This window comes from Primulina huaijiensis, chromosome 14 (assembly GCF_012295235.1).
Source record: "Primulina huaijiensis isolate GDHJ02 chromosome 14, ASM1229523v2, whole genome shotgun sequence".
NCBI classification, from domain to species: domain Eukaryota; kingdom Viridiplantae; phylum Streptophyta; class Magnoliopsida; order Lamiales; family Gesneriaceae; genus Primulina; species Primulina huaijiensis.
In genome coordinates this window covers 18,850,586-18,873,759 of record NC_133319.1, presented here as the reverse complement: position 1 = coordinate 18,873,759, position 23,174 = coordinate 18,850,586, and the positions used below count along the sequence as shown (strand labels likewise).

General features: G+C 34.1%; 2 protein-coding genes and 1 pseudogene across 8 annotated transcripts; 2 read left to right on the top strand and 1 right to left on the bottom strand.

Moving 5' to 3' along the window:
- The first annotated feature begins 8,467 nt into the window (after positions 1 to 8,467).
- On the top strand, positions 8,468 to 9,442 carry LOC140957572 (uncharacterized; annotated as a pseudogene).
- A 2,512-nt stretch (positions 9,443 to 11,954) lies between these two features.
- On the top strand, positions 11,955 to 14,718 carry LOC140957354 (transcription factor GTE2-like). Of its 2 annotated transcripts, XR_012171611.1 has the most exons (4): positions 11,955 to 13,751; positions 13,878 to 14,112; positions 14,232 to 14,369; positions 14,461 to 14,718. XR_012171611.1 is itself a non-coding variant. In XM_073414568.1 (3 exons), exons 1-3 carry the CDS (start codon positions 12,177 to 12,179, stop codon positions 14,288 to 14,290), a joined length of 1,869 nt encoding a protein of 622 aa, XP_073270669.1. In that variant the 5' UTR covers positions 11,955 to 12,176; the 3' UTR covers positions 14,291 to 14,718. The 2 variants fall into 2 exon arrangements, 1 of the variants encoding a protein (XP_073270669.1); XM_073414568.1 differs by having other exon boundaries at positions 14,232 to 14,718.
- A 344-nt stretch (positions 14,719 to 15,062) lies between these two features.
- On the bottom strand, positions 15,063 to 21,407 carry LOC140957355 (uncharacterized). Of its 6 annotated transcripts, none has more exons than XR_012171612.1 (10): positions 21,076 to 21,407; positions 18,667 to 18,768; positions 18,412 to 18,571; positions 18,075 to 18,254; positions 17,690 to 17,824; positions 17,414 to 17,496; positions 17,011 to 17,104; positions 16,789 to 16,888; positions 15,955 to 16,270; positions 15,675 to 15,840 (listed from the first exon to the last, which is right to left on the bottom strand). XR_012171612.1 is itself a non-coding variant. In XM_073414571.1 (9 exons), the coding sequence occupies exons 1-8, from the start codon at positions 21,324 to 21,326 to the stop codon at positions 16,805 to 16,807; spliced, it is 1,089 nt and encodes a 362-aa protein (XP_073270672.1). In that variant the 5' UTR covers positions 21,327 to 21,407; the 3' UTR covers positions 15,063 to 15,516; positions 16,789 to 16,804. The 6 variants fall into 6 exon arrangements, 2 of the variants coding, with proteins under 2 accessions (XP_073270672.1, XP_073270671.1); XR_012171613.1 differs by having other exon boundaries at positions 15,675 to 16,112; positions 16,222 to 16,270; XR_012171614.1 differs by having other exon boundaries at positions 15,675 to 16,102; positions 16,222 to 16,270.
- Between the last annotated feature and the right edge of the window lie 1,767 nt (positions 21,408 to 23,174).

Genomic DNA, 23,174 nt, shown 5'->3' with positions numbered 1-23,174 from the left:
TAAATATTTAAATTTAGTTTATATTTTCAAGAGACATCATCATGATAAAATTTGAAGCTTAAAAAAGAAATAGAAATCGACTGAATCATTTAGGTTGCGTTTGAATTTCAAGATGATTTGAAATGACTAAGTTGAAAAATGAATTTAAAATTAAATTAAAACATAAAAATATACGTAGCTAACATATGAGACTTGAAATCCTTCGTTTTTATTTTGAACCAAGTGGATTTGAAATGTGGATTTAAAATCAAATCATTCAATTCAAACACAATCTTATACAATTTATATTAACAACTAAATATATCAAAGTAATAGAAAATCATAACTCAAAATTAAATAAACTGATATAATAAAGCAATAACTTAAAAATAGTTTATTTCTTCAGTGACTTTCTGTTTCAATTGAATAAATTCATAAATTATGTTTGAATTTATATAAAAAGGAATTAAATTAAAATTTGAAGTGATAAAAGAATTGATATATTTAATGCAGACAATAAATAAAATTTCTATTTTCAAATATCTTTAAATTCACGTTTGATTTTTTTAAAGAAAATCGAGAAGATGTGATAAAAAAATATCAATAAAAATACATAAAATTAAATGTTTTTAATCATTTATTGTAGTACATCTATTTTAGAATTTCTGATAAATTTTCTTTTTTGAATTGTCATTTTGGCGAAAACTTTAACTATTTTAGGCAAAGACTCATCTATTATATGTAAGACTCTTGAATTAATTATCCGATAATTTGACATAATTAGAATAATTATTGAGTTGATTAATCAAAATAATTAATTATGTAAAATAAATTTAGAAAGTATGTAAAAATATGTATTTTAGAATATCGTAAAAGTTAAATTAAATTAAATGATATAAATATATATGTAGTTTAAATAACACATCATAGCAAAATAAATACAAAATCAGGTTAAAAGGACATGAGTTACTATTTTTAGTAACTCGATATACATATACATATATTCATACACTTGCACACATGCCAAAATTCCGTAACCATTTTCCCCAAGCATGTAACGTACCAAAAATTGAATGTCTACCTGAACCACATACATGCAAGTTATCAAATTTCTTATGTATTTTAATTAAATAGTTTTAATTGCATGAATTAAATATGGTGTGCATGTTTACATGTTTAAAATGTAGTCTTCTACATGAATGCATAAAACTGTTTTTTAAAAGTTATTCAAGACGCGATCGAGGAACAGAGATCGGGGACCATAAAATGAAAAATAGTTTGTTGGGTGCAATAATTGTCCCTGCTTGGAAGAGCGATCCAACCGTGGTCCTTGAGCTGCTGTACGGTTTAAAAGCTTTGCGTTGCACCATTACCATCAGCTATCGCTTTTGGTAAAGCGGCAAGCGCTCGGTCCTACAATTGGTATCAGAGCCAATGTCACGGGCTCGATTCTCATTGATTGCAAGGAGTGCAATTATTGGGAGGGGGATTGTTGGGTGTAATAATTGTCCCTGCTTGGTAGAGCGATCGAACCGTGGTGCTTGAGCTGCTGTGCGGTTTAAAAGATTTGAGTTGCACCATTTCCACCAGCTATAGCTTTTGGTAAAGCAGCAAGCGCTCGATCCTACATAGTTTATTAAATGATTATTTTTAATTGTTTAATGTGTGGTATATTTTAAATGAAATTTTCGAAAATGAGGTGCTTCGAGTTATTTTTATACGCCGAGTCATATTTTAAATCGGTAATCGATTTTTGATAAAAATAGGGACTTTTTGAGAACTCGGCAAATATTTTCACAAACTTTCCTAAACAAAATATTTTAAATATTAACTAATGGAATTAATGGACCTATTATACTAGGTTAATGAGCCTAAGCTTTCATCATGTATTTTATATCAAACTTTAACTAAAACCCTAACCCATAAACCCTTAAAACCAACGCGCCTCACCCTAAAATAATACTAGGATTCTTCTTCTCCATCAGCAACACACACTACACGAAAGTTTGAGAGGAAAGTCACGAAATTTCGAAGTAAAATTCAGCAAGGGTCTATCTCCGCCAACGCTCCTCGCATCGCAGCCATTTTTCTTGCGTATTAAACACAAAGGCACGCTTTAATCTTCCTTAAAACATCTTTCATAAGCTTTGGGACAAGTTTGGTAAAATTTGGCTAAGTTTCGAGTCCGTACGAGTCAAAACCGGGATGTACGTCTAAGCTTAAATACGAATTGAGAAATTAGTCGAAGAGCTTAAGTTTACGTCTAAAAAATATTTATGGGTGTATTTTAAGGTGTCATATTAAGTTTGGACCCATTTTAATATCTAAGGATAAATTGGGAAAGTTAGGGTTTAATGGAGAAAACAGTCATTTTACATCTAAAAAAATGTTAGGTGTCTTGCCAGTACCCTGAATGCTGTAATATACGTTAAAATGTTTATGAGATTTTATAATAAAACGTTAATGCTAAAAGACATGTTGCATTCTTGGTTAACAAGAAAAATGATTTATATATGCATGAATTTTTATAAGTGCTGGAAATATGAAAAGTTGGAGGAGTGAATTGACTGTGACTGATACGATGATATGTAAGGCCAAACTCAATTGATGGATGAGAGTGTCGCTGATGTCCCCGCCGCTCGGTACCGTGGTAATACGTAGATGGATCCGTCGGCCTAGAGCTAATACGAAAGTCACAATTGAGGATCTGAATTCAATCAAAAAGAAAACATATACGTATATTATAAAAAAGAAAAAATATATGATGAAAAGAAAATTTTTTAAATTTATGCATATTCATGAAAAATTATTTTATTAAAATTATTTTCACTGTTGCTTGTGAATGTATATATATTACTTGCTATCATGGTTAAGGTTTGCTGAGTCATTAGACTCACTAGGTGTGATCGATACATGTGAGCATGATGTTGATATTGATGGAGGACTTGATGGTTGAACTAACAAGACTGAAGGTGCACATAACCCGAGGACCGTCGCTAGTTTTACTCAAAGATTAAGTTTATGATTTAAGCTACTTTAAAGGATTTTATGACGTTTATGACTTTTATGCTTTTGAGTGATTTTGAGATATTAGGATGTTTATGCTTTATTTTGAAAAATGATAAATTTAGGATTGATTGACGTTTATGATTTTATGTTTTATATATATATATATATGCGTTGGAGAGATCGTTTCGTATTTTGTGCCGAAGCCATTTATAAAGCACAGGCTGAAACAGGTGAAATCAAAGGGCATTACTTGAATGCTACTGCGGGTACTGAGCTAATAGCCCGTCGTGCGAGCCTCCCACTGGGGGCCCGCTATGCCAAAATATATATATATAAGTACAATTCGGCCGAAGCCAAGGGTTTGGGAAATAAAAATTTCTAGTACATTTTAAAGAAAAAACGAGTAGTTGACGTTTCAAAGCAAACCGCCTCTTCCCCTACGACTAGCTTTCCTCCATCGCTGCCTAGCTCCTCGCCTCTGGAAACCACCGCGCCATCTTCCTTGAAGCTTGTCAGCAGCCCAACGTCCGATTGAAGCAAGAGCAGTAGAGTATTGAGAAGCCCTACTGCTGCTTTGTTGTTTCTATTGTTGCGTTTTTCTTCTCGTTTTCGGGGGTACTTTAGGATCTCATTTCTAGCTTTATTTTGTATCACATAAGTTGTTTGAAAGTATATCAATTTTGGGCTTCAAAGTTTAAGCACTTCGATTCATTTTGGTTCAAAGTTGGAATTTGTTATATAATGTCTCTATTTTCGGGTGGTTGTGATTTATGCATTAAGGATATGTAATTTTGGTTCAAATAGAACTTGTATTGCCTTGCGTTTGATTTTCTTAGTCTCCTGAATAATTGAATTTCAATAAGTTATGGATTTGAAATGAATTTTTTACTAAAATGTGTCAAAACTGTATTATGTGATTGAGGCGAGAAGAAAACCTACTGTATTTTGAGTGTATGAGCTATGTGTATTGGGATTCTGGATATATGGTTCAAATGAAAGTTGTAGAGATTTGTGTTATCTTCGAAATAAAACAAGAATAATTTAATTCCATGAATCGAGATAGTTATGCACATTTTCCTGAAATTTCTTTTTTACAGATTTATGTCTGTCGTGTGTTCTAATAAATTATGGATATAAACGATTGCAATTTTGATTATGCTTTCAACTAGACAACTTACACATCCGAGTTTTCTTTCATTTCCAATTGACGGATATTGATTTGAGTCATAATGAGTTAGATATGATTTTTATACCATTTAGTGTAGAATATGAAAACTGTATCAAACCATGTCGTACATGGATTCTGTTTTTGGGTGTAAGAGCTTGTTGAAATGATTAAATCTCACTTTGATGTCTTCTAATGTAATATTGAGATAAAAATCTAGTAATTAAATCGTTAAGTTGAATATTTAGTAAATAAATTTAACTTTAGTAATTTTTGGAAATAAGTTGGATTATCTTAGCTTTGTTGGAGAATTGTGGCTATAATATTCAACATTGAGAATTTTTGGAATTATTGTTAAATTAATTAAATTATTTGTTCTTATTGGTGAATTTATTCGGTCTTCTGAATATTTAATCATTTTATACTGATGATTTTGAAGGAAAATTGATAGATGTTGTACCGTTTTTCAAAGTCAGTTTAGGTATCTTACAGTTCAGTGACATACGACGGTAAATTATAAATAACGTTTACTCGTATTTAATTGGTTCATGTAATTTATGGGAATTATATAAATTATGTGAATTAAATGGCTTGTTGATCTGTATGTTTATTTAATTGATTTATATGTTTATTTATTTGATATATTATGACATTTAGTTTAGGGCATGATATTATCACATACACATCGAACCCTATCATTCTTGTTAACCGTTGTTCTATTATATTATATTTCTGGCACACATGCTTATTTCGGAATCAGCGTGTGACTTTCGAGCCTAGTTCTCCCTGAGATCGAAAATATAATTGTTTATTTCTTGATGCATTTTTTTGTGTGATATGCATTTGAAATATTGATATCATATATCGTTCGTTATTGTGCTTTCTTGTTGTATCATTATCAGCTGTATGAAGACCAAGTCGTGGGTGTTTATTGGACACAACACATCATACCTTGCACACTTGCATGACAGTTTAACTAAATGATGATGTATATCTCCTGTGCGTTGTTGCTCGAGCATTATTCATGTTGTTATTGTATCATTTATTGCCTCATATTCTCATGTTGTTATTTATCCATGTTCATGCATTGCATATTTCATTTTATTATATGGTTATGCATAATTTATGATTATCGTTGTTGTTTAACTGTTTTATACAAGAATCATAACCATAGTATTTTATACTGGGGGTCTACTGTGGTTGGTTTTGGGCACCATGGTAGGTCTTTCGAGTAGTTTTGTAGCATCAGACGAAGATTTTGCCCATGGAGTTCGTGAGTAAGAGAAGATTTGTCTGTTGTCAGAGTTGAAATCTACGATTTAGTCTATTTTTATTATATTGGAGTCTGGTTAGTTTTATATAAGTTTCTTTCTACTGGGGAGATTTTCCGTGTATTTATATGATCATTTGAAGTTGTTATGGTGAGTTTGAATTTAATTTTGTTGTTGTAAGTCTTGCCGATTATATTTTGAACCGTTGTTTGTGAATCGTTGATTTGTGCCAGGTCGACATTTGTCTATAATTGTTTACCATTAAAACATCGTCGTCCTTGAGTCATTTTTATTTCACATAAATTTTTAATTTTTGGTATGTCCTATTACAAGGAGGTAATACTGAAATTTTTTCAAGCCCCGAGGTCTATTTTTAAATATTTTAAAACATTTTTCCACTGCAGATTTAAATTTAATCAATATTATTTGATAATCAATTATAATTATAATTATAATGACTGAACCTCACATTATATACTAGTATCTCATTTGAGCGATGCATGTATTATTAAAATTAGTAAGTATGAGTGAAGAAAAATTGGTAAAAATAACACAAAAGCCAAAACGTAATCGAAATTAAATAAAATGATACGATCAATGTAAATATTTAAGAGAGTATTTACACTCAATTTTTTAAAAATACACTTGATAATTTTTTTATTCTAAAATCTTTAATATGTCCTCAAATAATTTTTAAAAATATTGATATAAATATACGATATCTTTTATATATTTTTCTTTTATTAAGTATAAGATATATTAAAATCAATTCACAAAAACTCTTATGAGACTATTTCATAAGTCAATTTGTAAAACAGATCTTCTACTCGATACGCATGACGAAAAAAATATTGTTTTATGTCAAAATTATTATTTTTCACTTAATATATGAACCGAGTCGACTTGTCCCAAAAATATAGATATATGAAACTGTCTCATGAAACTTACTCTAACTAACTTAAGTAAATTTAATTTTTTCAACCTTTAGTTTTTCGTAAATGTGTTGACAAATTGTTTTATTAAACTATTGATTTCTAACATTTTTTAAATAAGGTAACTCCTAATTATAAAATATAAACTTTCAAAAATATAATGTAAATTTTAAATACTTTCCTTTCTCGAATAATTTTTTTTTATTTTTATTTATAATATTTTTCGAAATTAATAAATTACAAAAAAATTTGTAAATACTTATATATTTTGTAAGTTGTAAACACTTCCGTGTATTTTTATCGTTTTAAGAATCTACGTTGTAAAGACAATTTTATTATTGATTATGAGTAATAAACTGATTTTTGGTTTATATTGTACTACGAGTCTTGTTGTTTTCAATTGTGTGGTTGTAAAACAACGTCAGTGTCGACTAACTTCGATCTCGGAGCGTGACATGTGATCTATCTAATCTAAAATTTAAAAATGTACTTATATTGTTTAATTTTTTTCCCCTCATACTAACAGGGCCGTGCTTCTTCAGAGTCATGAGAGTCCAATGACTCAGGCCCAATTATTTTTGGGGCCCAAAAATTTTAAAAAAAATTTTGTATATATAAAAAGAAAAAACTGTTTTTTTTAATTTATAAATATTAAAATATAAAGAATAATAAAATATCAAATAAAAGCTTGTAAAATTGCTTATCCCAATTCCCAAACCCGACGAGAAACACAGAAGCAGCGGCCAAGGTGATATCTATCCTTCGTCTTCTCCATCTATCCTTCGGCCAAGGTGATATCTATCCTTCTGGGTTTTGTTTGACGCGTGTAGACGATAGCCTTGCATCCAAAATTTACCATGATTTCTTGAGATAAAAAGCCAATCCTAATTTTGTGTCTTAAAGGAGGGGCGAGAATGAGAGCGAAGAAATTCAAAAATGTAGAAAACTACCTGACTGACAAGTCCTCTGAATAAAATAATAACGAGAATATCGTGCAATCTAAATTTCAATAAATAAGTATTTACTGCATTCTTGACTTGAAAGAATTTATTGTTGTGTTGTGGGAGTTTTAATGGTTTCCCCCTTCAAAAGTTGGGAAATTTGGCATATATCCATTTTTTTGTTATATATTGTCTCATGTAGTAGAGTGATTAGGAAAGCTTTCTTTTACTTTTCTAAGTGAACTTCGATTTTGACAAATCAAATTTTAGAAATGCCCTTTCACTTGAAATCTCTCTAATAATTAGTTATACTTCATAAATACCCTCTTTACTTTGTGATAACACATTTTACTATTTTTATGGAAGAAATTTAATATCTTATAAACTGTTACATTTTCAACTCTTCAGATTGAAACATCACATTTTGTTTGTTAAGACAAGCAAAATATTTTTCAATCATATTAGATTGTACTCCTGATATCAATCACAAATAGCAAATGTCCATTGTCATACGATGTTTAAATGATTCAAAAAGTTTCAAAAAAGTAGAAGAATATTGGGTGCAATTTTTAGATGTTGATGATACTTAGGGACTTGGGCTTTTTATGCATCTTAAAAATGCTTTAGTCAATCTTGAGCTTGATATTGATGATATTAGAGGTCAAGGATATGATAATGGATCTAATATGAAAGATAGGCATAAAGGTGTACAAAAAAGGTTACTTGAAATGAATCCCAGAGCTTTTTATACTTCTTGTGGTTGTCATAGTCTCAATTTAGCCTTGTGTGATATGGCTAATTGTTGTGCTAAGGCTATGTCATTTTTTGGAGTAATACAACGGATCTATACATTGTTCTCCTCTTCTACCAAGCGGTGGAAGATTTTCAAAGATCACGTGAAGGGTTTGACAGTTAAGCCATTGTCACAAACATGATGGGAAAGTCATGTTGAGAGTGTTAAACCTATAAAGGAGCAAATTGCACAAATAAGAGATGCTTTGTATGACTTGGCAAATGAAAGTGAAGATCCCAAAACGAAGAGTGAAGCTGAATCCTTAGCGTTATATGAACTTGAGCATTTTGAATTCTTGCTTGGTGTGGTAATTTGGTACAAGTTGTTGCATGCTATCAACACCGTGAGCAAATTTTTTCAACCTGAAAATATGGATATTGATGTTGCTATCAAACTTTTACAAGGAATTGTTTTATTTCTTGAAGAATTTAGAGAAGATGGTTACGATAAGTCCATGGTTGAAGCTAAAGAAATGGCATGTGAGATGGGCATTGAAGCTGTATTTCGAGAGAAACGTGTTATTCGAAGAAAGAAACAATTTGGTGAAAATAACAGTGAAGAAGTGATACAGTCAACTGCAGAATCTTTTCGAATTAACTACTTTCTCTTTATAATCGATCAAGCTCGTTCTTCTATGAAAGCTCGATTTGAACAGTTTCAAAAATATGAAGAAACATTTGGTTTTTTGTTCAATCTAGAGAGGTTACAACGTGCAGACGATGAAACCTTGTTGAGGTCTTGCAAGAATCTTGAAAATTCTTTGACTCATTAGGGTTGTTCTGATATTAATGGAGATGATCTATTTTCGGAGTTGACATTCTTGAGGTGCTCATTACCAAGAGAAGCAAAATCGGCCATTGATGTAGTGAATTACTTGAAGAAAATGGATGGGTGTTTCCCAAATGCTCATATTGCTTATAAAATCTTGTTGACTGTCCCGGCCACAGTAGCAAGTGCAGAACGAAGTTTTTCAAAGTTAAAGTTCATCAAAACTTTTCTCCGATCAACCATGTCACAAGAAAGATTGAATGGATTGGCTATGTTATCGATTGAGAAAGAAATTACTGAACAACTTGATTGTACAGACTTGATTAGTATTTTTAGCTCTAAAAATGTTAGGCGGGTTGTTTTTTAGTGATCATTTTGGACATGTTTGATATTTTTATTCATTTAGTTTTTTATATTGTCTTTAACATATTGGTTTAATTTGAAAAATTGCTATGGAACTAAAAAAAATATAAACATGCATTATGATTCAGATGCCTCTTTTTAAAAGTTAGACTCAGACCCAAATATTGTTAGGATCGACCTGCATACTAAACGTAAACTTATTGATAGAAGTAAACTATAATTATTTAATCAATACTTTGTAGCGCATTATCTGATATCTAGCTATTCTATGCAGTTAATCATCATTGATAAATGTAACCGTGTTCTTAAACCATTTTACCATGTTATTTTTTTACTATGTATTTATTTTATAAAAAGAATCTCGTCATTAGTTTTTATTTATTTTTTGACATTTGTTTAAAATTGTTAATTTTGTGTATTTAATTTAATAAGAATAATATATTTCTTTTATTGATCGTAGACTAAATAAATTATATTTTATTTGAGCTCAATCCAGACACAAAGTATCTTTCGAATCGAGCGTTGATCGAGCAGCTTGCGGTTAATTTCAAGGCCACATTTCTCAATTTCCAATAATTAAAATTCTCTAAATATTTATTTATAAATAAATTAAATCTAATGAAATATGTGCCCTATTTTTGTGTTGGAAATCTATTTTTCCTGTATTATCACAAAATATAATAATATAAAAACAAGCAAAAATAATAATAATAATATAAAAACAAGCAAAAATATAATTCTTGTACTTTTCATGAGAGGAAAATGAGAACTAACCACGTTTTAACGTGCGTGTGACGGATCAAATTTGCCTCACATGCGCCCAAATTCACATTCACAGAAGCAACCAACTGCAAAGCTGTAACTCCCATCTTCCTCCGGTGGTTAACAGGCTGACCAGAGTCAACCATTGTTGGCTTAGAATTCGATCGGCGTTAGCGATGTTTTCGAAACACACAGGAGAAAAAACGTCAAATCTTCGTTGTGGTGGACAGATCCTGGAAACATCGTGAACTGCCGATTAATCAGAAATTATCTTCCTCCGGCGGCCATCGGCTGAGAAGTCGGAGTTTGACGAGTTTTCGATTCTGCAAACGATCATGCGGAAAACTTTAAATCTTCATCGTGAAGATGGATCCAGGAAACTCACGGTGAATATCTACCGCCAATTAATCGGAAATCAACGAAACTCATGATGAAGATCTACCGCCGATTAATCGGAAATCGTTGATTGTGGAAGAGAAGAGAAATCGGAATTGTATGCGCATATTTTCTGTGGAAGGTTCCTCTTCTCCTTTTGAGTATAGAAATCGCTTGAGAGATGTGACGCCTTCTTCTACTATATTATATGCCACCTCGATTTCACTTGTTTATGGATACAAATATAATTATAACATTAAATTGTGGGTCCCACAGGAAACTTCTCTTATATTTGATTTCCAGTCACGCCCTTGCAAATTTATTGTGAAATTATTATTTCAAAATTTTAAATAATATTAAATCACATTTTTTTTAAAAAAGAATCTGATTTAATTGTTTTTTAAAATTCAAAAATGACTTTTCAGTTTATTTTGTTCATTTATCGTCTCCGACAGATATGATTTATTCAAAATTAAAACTTAAAATATAATAAGATAAATTTGGGTAGAAATATGATTTTATTAATTATTATTTACCCAAGAAATGAACAAATAAATTGGGTATTTAATATATTCTTTGTAGGGAAACCAAAATATCATGGTAAGATAGTTTTTTTTTATTATTATAACCAGAGGAAGTAAAAGAGACCAGTGTTATCAGAAATGATTAAATAGAATTATAACAACTGTATTTGTAAATGATAATTATCCTACTTCGCAGTTCATTACTCTGTCCATCCATATTTATAATTTAGTAAGTCTTTTGTGACACGGTCTCACGAATTTTTATTTGTGAGACGGGTTAACCTTACCGATATTCATAATAAAAAGTAATAATCTTAGCATAAAAAACAATACTTTTACATGGATAACCCAAAAAGAGATCTATCTCACAAAATACGTCCTGTGAGACCGTCTCAAACAAGTTTTTGTCTTTATTAATTATTGATCAGAATATATATGTGATATGCACATATTATGTATATAATAAATTAACGACAATATTTATAATTTTTTTTAAAAATCAGATATATTTATTTTACATTAATAATTGAAAACGGAATATTTATTAAGTGTATGATGATAAATTACTAATTTAATAATTAAAATCTAATATTTTGTCAAGTAATAATAAATTATAAAGGGGCTAATATAGAAATCCTGAGAAGGCAATATGGTAATTTCAGTGGCCACACTCAGGTAAGGTTTTAACACTACCAAGGGTTCCTTCAAAGTCGCGACACGTCACCATATAAGCAAATTTTCTTCACATTCACGTCTTCCGAGTCCACGTCACCCTCACTGCGGGCCCCACCTGCGGGCTTTTAAAAACCCTAAATTCACACCACATGCGGCCCAAATTCACTCCAAACCCAAATGCGTTTACCCACTACATCGTGCGCTCAGTATCCGGCCACGTGTCGTCGAGACCTGATCTCAAGCGTCGATGACAGATGTCCCGGTCAACCCCCCAAGCCAGCAAACAAAATTAACTTTACCCTTGGATCAATATCTCACGGGGATCCAACGGTCCGGAATCTGCCCGAAACACTGACGGGCAGATCTCACCGCCTTTAAGAAGCGCCCTCCTCTCATCATGTTCCTCGCTCAATCTACAAACCCTAATCACCATATTAGCTATGTTTCTGTACTTTCGACGCCTTTGTTCAGAATTTCGCCGACAAAAAGCTTGATTCTTTGCTTGTGGCGATTCGGTTCGAAGGTTTACGATTGAAGAATTCGGCGATTCGATACATGATTTTCGGGGAAATCGTCGCCGGAGAGTTGGTGTGGCTGAGCACCGCCGTCGGTGCGATTTATGGCGTCTGCCGTGTTAGCAAGTCAGAATGATTCGAGCTGGGCCCCCATGGGGAAGATTCCTTGCTCTAATCCTCACCTAGATTCTAACCCTAACCCGAACCCTAAGAAAAAGCAGAAACAATTCCACCACCCCGCCCTGAACGACGCCATATGTGTCCCCCGTCACCAGAATGTGAACGTTGATTGCCCCGCGGTCACGCAGGCGGTCTCCGACGATGCTTACTCTTTCAATCAGACTTCCACTAGCCGTAACGCTTTCAATTATGGCAGCTATTTGACGTTCAATGTCGCCTCCTACACGAAGTCCGAGCTTCTAGGCCTCCGTAGACGATTTTCCTCTGAGTTGGATCTGGTTCGAGATTTGCGAGATCGAATTGATTCGGGTCAATTTGGCTTTTCGAGAAACCCAAGATCTCAGGCAAAATCGAAGAAGGTACCCGGAAACAAGCCCGCCAGTGGTCCTGTTGCTTCTGTTAAGGATTCTTCGAGATTGAGCAATGGGTTTGATCTACGTAATGGTGGCCTGGATAAAACCATCGATTTCGGTGGTATCCTGAAGGAATGCAAGCAGATTCTGACGAAATTAATGAAGCACAAATGTGGGTGGGTTTTCAAAGCGCCCGTGGATGCAGTGGCGTTGGGGCTTCACGATTATCATCTGATTGTGAAGTGCCCAATGGATTTAGGTACTGTTAAAGCTAATTTATCGAAGAATCTGTATCCTACCCCAAATGAATTTGCTGCCGATGTGAGGTTGACTTTCAACAATGCTCTGTTGTATAACCCGAAGGCGGATCCTGTCAATGGCATGGCGGAGCAGATGCTTTCCAAGTTTGAGGAAATTTTTAAGCCAATACAAGATAAAATTGATAGCTTTTCTAATCAACATAGAGTGAGGGAGTCTCGAGAATTTAGTGTTAACCAAGAAAGGTACGTTGGCGGCATTGAAGATTTGCAGGGCAGTTCGTGGAATAATCATAATCATATTCTTGTCTCTTCTCCAGTAAGAGGGAAGAAGACGAAACCAAAAGCGGGTCCAGTTCAGACGTCGCATGTTGGCAAGAAGAAAGAAAGATTGCAAATGCCAATGCAAGCGCATTCAAGTGCCTCTACCGCGTCGAATCCTCCTCCCCCATCTTCGAACCATTTGCCAATGCTGGACAGAATTCCTTCTCCTCAGGCAGCGCTTTCTCAGCCAGTTAAAGATCCCAAAGGTGCAAGAGGAGGACCGGGGACAGTCAAGCAGCCAAAACCCCGAGCGAAGGATCAAAATAAGAGGGAGATGAGTATGGAAGAGAAACAGAAGCTTGGAATTGGATTGCAGAGTTTGCCTCAAGAAAAGATGCCCCAACTGGTTCACATTATCAGGAAGAGGAATGAACATTTGGCTCAGGATGGTGATGAAATTGAGCTTGACATTGAAGCCCTTGATACTGAGACACTTTGGGAACTCGACCGCTTTGTGACCAACTGGAAGAAGCTGGTGAGTAAGACCAAGCGACAAGCACTGATGATGAATAATAATTCTGTTGCTGAAGTTGCTCCATCTACACCAGTTGCTGAGTTGGAAATGGTAATATGCTTGATTCACAAATTTTATAGCTGGCAGGATTTCCACGTTTTCCCATTTATTATCTGTTTGTCAAAAGTAGTTTTCTTTTGTGCTATGATTAGTAACTAGGTTGCTACTTATTTTCAGGGAGCTATGGATGATGAGAATGATGGATCAGGAAAGAAGTTGAAAGAACACGACGATGAAGATGTTGACATTGATGATGATATGCCAGCCGCTAGCTTTCCTCCTGTGGAGATTGAGAAAGATGAAGGGGCTGGTGTCGGAATTGGTGTTGGAATTGATCAAGATGATCGAGCCAATGCCAGCAGTGGTTCAAGCAGTTCCAGCAGCTCGAGCAGTGATTCCTCATCTTCCAGTGGTACTGATACTGATTCTTGCGTTTCTACATTGTGTTGATGAATTTGTTGCTTGGAATTGCAGATAAACAAAAGGAAATGTTCATAGACATGGCTCATTAGTTTGAGCTTCCTTTTACAGATTCTGATTCAGGGAGTTCTTCTGGAAGTGACTCCGATGCAGATGATGCTCAGTCCTGACAAATGTTAATGCATCCTGCTATGGACTGGGAAACGGCTCTTCTCTTTGTTATTATAAATTCAGATGTTCATTGATGAGGTATACGTACAAGGCATTTTTGTACTAGTTTTTTCCATCCAACCACTCTAGGCCTTGGTCAATTGCCTAAAATGTGAATTGATTCTTGCAGGTAACTAAGGTCGAGCTGATTTATGGTTTCTTGTGTTTTTTTAATCCTATTTTGGAGATGGTGGTTGTTGGGATGATGCAAACCTTTGTTTTTGAGGCTGAGTGTCTCGAAGGTATTAGTTTTTAGTGAAAAGATTAGGGAAAACTAAGAGAATGAATGTAAATAGTTGATGAAATACCATGTACTTCTTACCACAGAAGTGTAGAAACCAGATTTTTTTTGTTGTCTCAAATTATTGCAAAGAAGTTTGTATTTTTTTGAACCGTGTGAGCTAATTCGAAGAAAGTAGAATTTTCTTTTGCAACAAAGCGTAGATCACTGGCAAAGTGGAGGGAAGCTGGGCTTGCATTCCCAGTTAATGAAAACTGTCATTAACTGGAGGGACAAGCATGTGTTTGCCAGGTCGATAACGGTGGAGAAATGAGGGTGTCAGTGGGGCCAGCTGATTATTTTTCATTCATTTGGCATTCATAAGAATTAATTTAAAGATGTGATAGATTTGTTTCTTAAACCTAACTTTGAGGATGGTTTTTTATAGTCATGGTCATCCCAATATTTTTTAAACCGAAATACGCAATATAACATCTTTTGGAATTTGTCAGAACCAAGGAGAGGAGGCTATGCTATTCGGGGACATTTTTTGCTTTTAACTTGGACAAAACTAGATCATGGAATGGGGATGAATCTCTCAAAGTCCTATGAACTAGTCTCTCACGATGTCTTCGTACACCTTGACATCACAAAGTTGGATATTGAGGCCAGCACATGCGAAGTATTGACAAATCTATTGTTGTATTAATGCCATCCTTCTGAACATATTGATGTGTTCATCTGGGAAAATGCAAAAATAAGAGCTGTTCACTTTCGTCGGACGACCAAAGATTCCACCCAATTGTAAACATGGCACAGTTTTGAAAATGATTTGAGACAGTGACTGACCAGAAGTGAGATGACACCACCGCCTTCTATGATACATATTTTTCATTTTAAGAATCATACATTTGTTGTGAAACCAATTGACAGGTAGTACATGGGGGCATATGATACTTCTCGGCCCTACAACGCATATAACAATCTTTTATTATTATCGCGAAGAATAAACATATTTCGTTCGTCCCCAAATTGAACACTAGAATTGTTCTTTTCACGAAGTCCACAATAATGACAAGACAAATAATAAACAAGATTAAACAAAAGTAACATTTTCCACATGATATGTTATGTATAATGGGTTCTTAAAACTCGATTAAATAAATCACACCTTCTACAAGTTAAATAAGTTATCTCCACCTAAGATCGTATAGATCTAGCGTACAGGTTCCAAATTTCTAGTAGAAAAAGAAAAGCTAAAGATTGAAGGGAGTGGCAATGTTTGCTTTTCTACCTAGCATGATATATCTCTTCAAGGTGGGATTGACAAGCAATGTGGAAGCACTTTCAAAAAGATAGAAGTTGGATTAGATGTTCTTAAATTTAGAATACTCGAAAATTTACGTACACAAGCTCATTCTGACTGCAGTCCTGGCATGTTGGTAAAGGCGGGCTTGATCAAATGGCATAGCTTGGGAAGATTGGCATTTTTAACATATCCTTTGAGTATAGAAGAAGAGGTTTAGCACTCGGACACCAAATCAAGCTTCACCTAGCCGAAACTGTGATTCTGCAATGCAGTATTATTCCAAAAGGAAACCTAACCAGCCCCAGCAGCCCACTAACCAGGATGGAGAAAAATTTGAAGCAGCAGTTTGGATGTGCAAGTACCTCACAGTATGCAATTACTTGTATCCATGCTTAGACCACAATTTCATACCTATAACAGGGGAACACTTAGAGATCAACTATATGTATAGAACGTTAACAGCTTCAAGCATCATGTATGAAAGAGAAACACGCATTTGTGAGTATCAAAGCCTACTTTCTTGGAGGTCTGTCGATACCATCAAAGTTTTAACTATTGTTGTATATAAATCAAATAAAAGGAGGCTACAGGAAGTCAACTCTCAAAATCCATCCCATAAAAACAGAATCCAAGAAAGAGAAAGCAAATAAAAAATGTTTTAGGGAAGAAAATTCTAGGGTAGACATGTAAAAAGTAATAAATTTATCTGATGGCTTCTAACTTTTGATTTATTTATTTAATTTCATTAATTTTTGTATATCACCAAGACAAAATAGTTGTTCCCTTGACGAATCATCCTAATATTTTTTTTAAAATTTCCTTTATCCATGTGTCCATGCGTCACCAAAAAGAAGGTGCAATTGTGCAAAAACAATTCAGGTTGGGAATTAAAGGATTTTCTGCCCTCGTAATTCAAACTTGAAATTTACCACAACTTATTGATGATTACTGCGGTGAAAGCCACTCATTATACTTGTCCATGCGAATAATAAACGAGCTGGAACTTGGCAAACCCCCTCCACCATATGCCTGCACGAGTTTGCATGTGCAAAATATTTTATTCCGAAAAATCATTCTGGAGACTGATTCAAATCTTTGGTAGGGAAAATGTAACAAGCGGAATTCGTTAGTTACTTTGTTTCGATCCAAACCTTGGCAATCTCAGAAGTATCTGTACTGCTGTCTGTAGTTCTTAGGCACATTTTTAGATTATTGCGCTGCATGTATATCACAGCTCCAATAGGCCTGTTTTTATCAGGGGATACATTAAGAATGATAATAAATTCACAACTAAGAAACAACACAGCTTTTGCAGCAAGGACCACAGTTCATCGAGTGGCAATACTGCTATTCAAATGTATGTTGGTACACTCTTAGTTTTGGAAATCCGAGTCTAATAAACTTTAGCAAAGAAAGTTGCCAAGTCAATGCTTATTTGTTTGTCAGCAAGTGAATGCAATGTTCAATACATAACATTTGCACACAAATACAGCATAACATGGAGATTAAAAGGAGAGAGAATTAACCGAGAAAAAAAGGATCAAAGTAAATCACCTTAGCCCAGCAGCTACACTCCTTTTACTCAGTTCCTTCCCAATTTCATCACTCAATTCTGAATTTCCATCAGCTCTAAATCCCTAACAGTGATAAATACTAGCTTAAGAATTCAAAGAAAGATGCCAGACAATTAAGCAAAATTCGTCGTTTAATTTTCTAGCGCGTCATGTGAACAATAAAAAAGTACCTAAGTATGAAATCTATCATTAGACCATGAACTAGAACTAACTGAAGCACATGATGACAATAAGAGAATTACTTAAGGATGTTTACCAAGCACTCCCCATAAAAACCTCTTCCTAACTGCACTCTAAAAACCTTTTGCAGCAGCATATTTGCATCACTCTTTCGATGTAAAAGATAGGCCTTTCCCTTGTTGATTAAGTCGGCAGCGCTAATCTCCATCAACTATTCATGTAAACAAGTAAACCAAATTAAATTAAATACAATCAAAAGCACGAAACAAAGAAAAGAAAAGGTGGCAACATTAAGTTTACCCCATAACTCCTTTTACCATCAATTGTCAGGTGCAATGCTACAAATGATTAGTTAAATGACTGTTTTACTAACAATTCTATTAAATGAACCCTCAAGAACAATGGTAAATCTAGAACTTGTCTGAAATGAATATTCTTTTCTGATTGAAATGCAATTTAACCTGTTGATACATCCACGGATTAGTGATGCAGTTCAATTTCGAGCGCCAGTCCCTTAGTCCAATTTTAAATGCTTGGGTATCAGGCAGCCTCCACTTACGAAGATCCTCATCTTCTATGTACTTAAGCACTACCTCCATCTGCTCTCGTTCTTCAGGATTTAGAAGGGACATGGTATTATCCTTTTTGTGGTATTGTACACAAAAACATTAGTATAAAAATGTATACAGTGCACCCTTGGACTAAGCATTCTACAAATTTTTTGTTTTTGGAAGCCGATTTAATTAAGAAGGCAGCATCGGCTAATAAAGTTTGTCTGGCTTGAGCACTTTCACTTACAGTATCTGATCTCGTCTCCGTAAGTGCAGCAGAGAAATATTCATATGCAGCAGTGGAGCAACTCTTCTCAATATCGACATGAAATGTGAGGTTCGTATCAAAACATTCCCTTGACGAAATTCTAGAGAGTGCTGATTGGCGATGATCAAATCCAATAAGCCTACAAGTAAATATTGGTGATTTAGCCAACGATCAAGTACATAATCTACAATTTTACTAAATGAGTAAAGGTTTAAAATTCTGAAGTGTGCTCACTTGGATGATGTTCGCTTCGAAAGTTCAAAAGCAAAACCTTTTGGACCAATAAAATCTAAAAAATAGCATGTCTTCAATCCTTCGATGCATATATCTTCAACTCTAAGGAAAATGAATAATAACCGTAATGAAGGGGAAAGATAAAGATACAAAGCCTGCTCGTAAAATGAGGGATGGAAAGCATTTATACATCAACATGGTAACTAGCAGCTAAAACAATTTAGACAGCTGACAACAAACTTCAACATTTGCACACTCTAAAATGTGTTCTAATAGATAAACACACGCAATATTCAGTAGCGCTCAATGCATCTCAAACCCAAGAAATAAGGAAATTTCACAGAAAATAATTTGCATCACCCACCTTTACGCCAGCAACATGAATGCCATACATAAATAGAAAATATTCCTAAAGTTGCATTATTAGAATAATACAGTTCCAGTTTATGTATAACAAAAAGTCATTGACAGATTTATGAGTGTGTTGATGCACCAACACAATTTAACCTGCTGGACCAAAAACAAGTGATCATGTAACAGTTCGAAGAGTTGAAAGTAGAAATTATGACACTGTGTGGTGATTGTTGCTCTGCGAGTGAGCATTACTCTGAAGAAGTGAAGAATGAAGGAGCGGAGTTCAGAGAGCATTTCAAAGGAAAGGAGGAGAGACTTGATCAAGGAGATGGATTTTCATTATTATTCATCATCCTAACAAATGCGTACAATTGTTGTGTTCAGAGGCATTAAGTATCTACTATATTTTACAATGACTAACAAAAGCAATAGAATGACTAAAGCTTTTACAATAACTACTTGATCGAACTAGTCAGAACATATAGTAAAAAAAAACTTATTTATAGAACATGCATGATGCAGGGAAAAGGACCAGTTGAGCAGGAATATATCAATGTAACAAAATAATATAATGTGGGGACTTCAATCTCTTCAAAATAGCTCAGGAAAGTATATTTTGTATCCTTCCGCCCATTACAATCATTTCCCCTTAAAACAGCAAATAATTGAGTTAATCTACATCTTAAGTTCATGATCAATTCTGTAGGATATAATTTCTGAAACAGTGTTGGAAAACTGAAAACAAAATGCTTGAGTTGTAACTAGTTATATTTTTCCTTGTACTATGATTTCTGGATCAGAGATGAGGAAGACTAGAGTGGAGAAGACTCAACCAATTGTGAGTTATAGTCGAGATGGCGGTGATGATTATGGATAAGGGAATCAAGGTTTCAGCAAAGACCTTGGAAAACAAAGACAAATTGGAAAAGGGTCGAAGCTAGTGAAAATATCCAACAAATATACGGAAAAAGTGTTTAAAACAGAAGAACACAATCCCTCTCCACCGAATTTACTATTTTATCATGTCAAAAGAATTTCAGCAAGGATGTTGGTCCAGAATGTTCTGAATAGTAATATTACAATTTTTGAAGGAAATGAACATTAAAGAGTCATGTCGTGAACGAGCTAGAAGACAGACATATGATTAACACTGCAAACCCGTACATTTACCACTACGGGCATAGAATGCAGACATTTTTAGAGTTTGTCAATTCAATCAGAAAATGCCAGGTGAATAATTTGAATGTTGGAGAATCACTCTAATCCCTTCTATAAATAGCCCATCGTTTCAGAGTCGAGAGGTGATAGAATACACAAATCATTCAAGCAATCTAAGATCAAACCGAATAGCTCACTTGATTTTAAGCACAAAACTAATGCATAGCTGAATGTCAAACGGCTTAGAAACTTAACTCCTTCTGTGAGTAGTTATATAAGGAATTTAAGATTCACTCACATTCTCATTGTATAGACCCAAGTGATTATGGTGATACTAAGTGTTATCACTGTAAGCATTTCACAGTCAGACTATAACAAGAAACGGCATCGAAGTTAAATCAAAAGTGGAATGGTTAATAGTTGCAAATTGTAAAAGTAATCAAATCTTTAAGTCCAGAGATCTCGGTAAAAAATTGAAGAGAACTCTTTGCTGTTTTAAGAAATTTCACTTCACAGTTTCCATTAAGTCATGTGCTTAAACCTGCACAATTTCATCTAATCATTTTTAGTACTAACATAGCTTTTATAGAGTTACTTTGATAGTTATAAACTCGATTTTCAAGAACATGGCTACGCTATGCTGCTCCTGGAACAGTGACTTGGAAATTTACTTTCAAAACCTGATTAGTTTGAAACAGAAAATTCTTCCTACTTGTATTTCCATCATAACAAATTTGTTATTGACGAAATGCCAAGACCTCATCTGCAGTCGTCATACTCGTCAATTCTCCCTTAAACCAATCAAGGTGAAGTTCAAAAAGATAAAAAAAAAAAAAAAAAAAAAAAAAAANGCGTTTTTTTCAGCTCAACAAGCCAACGAAGTTGATTAGAGCATACCTGAATGGTATCACAGAAGAAAAGGGCAAAATGAGGCAAGGGAGGTTGAGTCGACTATGGTAGAGGTGCGCAAAGAGTGCCCCATACGCCCCCGAGAAAGATGGGTAGTTGTATAAGACCAAGTTCGGTGTTCTGGCTTCTGACGCATTGCGTAGGGATTCTAGCGCTGCGTCTGATCGGAAATTTCGAACAAGCACAGAATATGGGACTGAGAAGAGCAAAGTATCGACACGCCGGTGAAAGGGGAACATTTAATTGCACGCCAGAGGTTGGAACGTTGGTCGGCGGCGGCTTTTATCACATTCGAACGAACCCGATCGCATGTTTTGAGTAGAGTTACTAGAACGAGGGAGACTTTCAGGGTAAATATCTTATTAAACATTTATTAAATGGCACCAAAAAAATTCAATCTCATCTTTTTGAGTAACAGTAGGTCTTTTGTGATACGATCTTACGAATCTTTATCTGTGAGACGGGTAAATCCTATCGATATTCACAATAAAAAGTAATACTTTTTCATTGACGACCTAAATAAGAGATCTGTCTCACAAAATTCGACCCGTCTCACACAAGTTTTTGCCTTTCAGTAAACCCAATATACATTTACTTTTACGGGTTTCTTGAATCCAATAAATTGTCTTAGTTTAAACAATGACTCAAGAATTTCATTTGATTTTTGTTTCAAAGTTCTTCGTCCATATTAGTAATGTTAATTGTGAAAGTTTGATCTATTCACGATATATTTTTTGAAAAAGACAATTTTGCCACTATCTTGAATTTAGTTTTTTTTTTTTAAAAAAATAAACTTGTAAAATCTAAAAAAGAAAATATTAATAATTTTAAGATAAACAATAGACTATTCTTGATTTTTTCATATGTTATATAGTGGTTTATTTTTCCTATATTCGAACCGACAGTTTATTCATTGTCAATTGCCAGTACGACCAAAATAATTTTGGTGTGTGGATTGTGGTCCATTAGCATCGAATGAACCAAAACCAATCCCGAGTAATTATTATGCAAAGACTTCGAGGCACAACCACGGGGAGTCTATGTTACATTGATATCTCGATTTTTGTTTTTTTAATAAGATGATCGGTCTACATCTCATCTGAAAACAAAAAATATGAAATTTATCAATTTTTTTTAAATTTGCAGTGAGATGATCAGACGGTCATTTTCATGTAGCATACTCACCATAGCAACCACACAAGTCAAATTGAAACCAACAATGATGTGAGAATTGGGCAAACAACATGGACATGATGGCTACATATATAATTTTCTATTAGACGGTATGTATCACATTTAGTAATAGATATTTTTTCAATGTTTTGGTCCCGCCGATGGGGACTTTACAGACTAAAGTTGATAGCCTATTCAGGGCCATTACAAAGTGTAGATATTCCCGGAGTTCCATTCCCTCCTAAGTAAAACATGGTAAGCAAACAATTTCATGTAATGATGTTACCATGGCTAGCATTTGGTCGTTTGATATCATTGTTAGAGTAGATGTTCAGTGAACCAACTTGTGCTGATTTTTATTGACTTTGATATAAAAAAAAATCTTTACTTTAATAATATTTTACGATTTTATATAATTATGATATTTACTTTATATGTATATTCATGCAAGCTGCATAGATAAAGTCCTTAAATATATCATAGCTACCATGAGATCTGCCTCTCAACGTAAGATCGTGAAACTCATTAGGAAGTATACCATATATTATAAACATGTTCCTAGTTGAATCAGCCGCTTAAAATTAGGATAAAAATCTTTTGAGCTTGAGACTGACATCTGTTATGTAAACATTCACCGTTTGCCTGTGGGTGAAGATATCATGTGTGATATGATGAGTTAATAGTGGTAGGAATCTCTGGTCAGAGTAAGACGTGTGCATTTTGGAAAAGTGTTTATTCAGTTACACATATCATGTCACTATTATTACTCAAATATATGTCACACGTTATCGAATTTAAACGCAACTCTCTATATACTAATAATTGCTGATTCGATCGGGATATATGAGTTGAAGGAACCGTATTGTACGCTAACCATAACTTAAGGTTCTTGTAGGCACTATTAGCGATACCTA

Coding starts and splice junctions, on each gene's coding strand:
- LOC140957355 (XM_073414571.1), bottom strand. CDS start 21,326: ATGTTCCCCTTTCACCGGCGTGTCGATACTTTGCTCTTCTCAGTCCCA. Junction 18,255..18,411: donor CGGAGACGAGATCAGATACT/GTAAGTGAAAGT, acceptor TACCACAAAAAG/GATAATACCATGTCCCTTCT. Junction 17,825..18,074: donor ATCCGTGGATGTATCAACAG/GTTAAATTGCAT, acceptor TTACATGAATAG/TTGATGGAGATTAGCGCTGC.
- LOC140957354 (XM_073414568.1), top strand. CDS start 12,177: ATGGCGTCTGCCGTGTTAGCAAGTCAGAATGATTCGAGCTGGGCCCCC. Junction 13,752..13,877: donor CAGTTGCTGAGTTGGAAATG/GTAATATGCTTG, acceptor ACTTATTTTCAG/GGAGCTATGGATGATGAGAA. Junction 14,113..14,231: donor TGATTCCTCATCTTCCAGTG/GTACTGATACTG, acceptor TTCCTTTTACAG/ATTCTGATTCAGGGAGTTCT.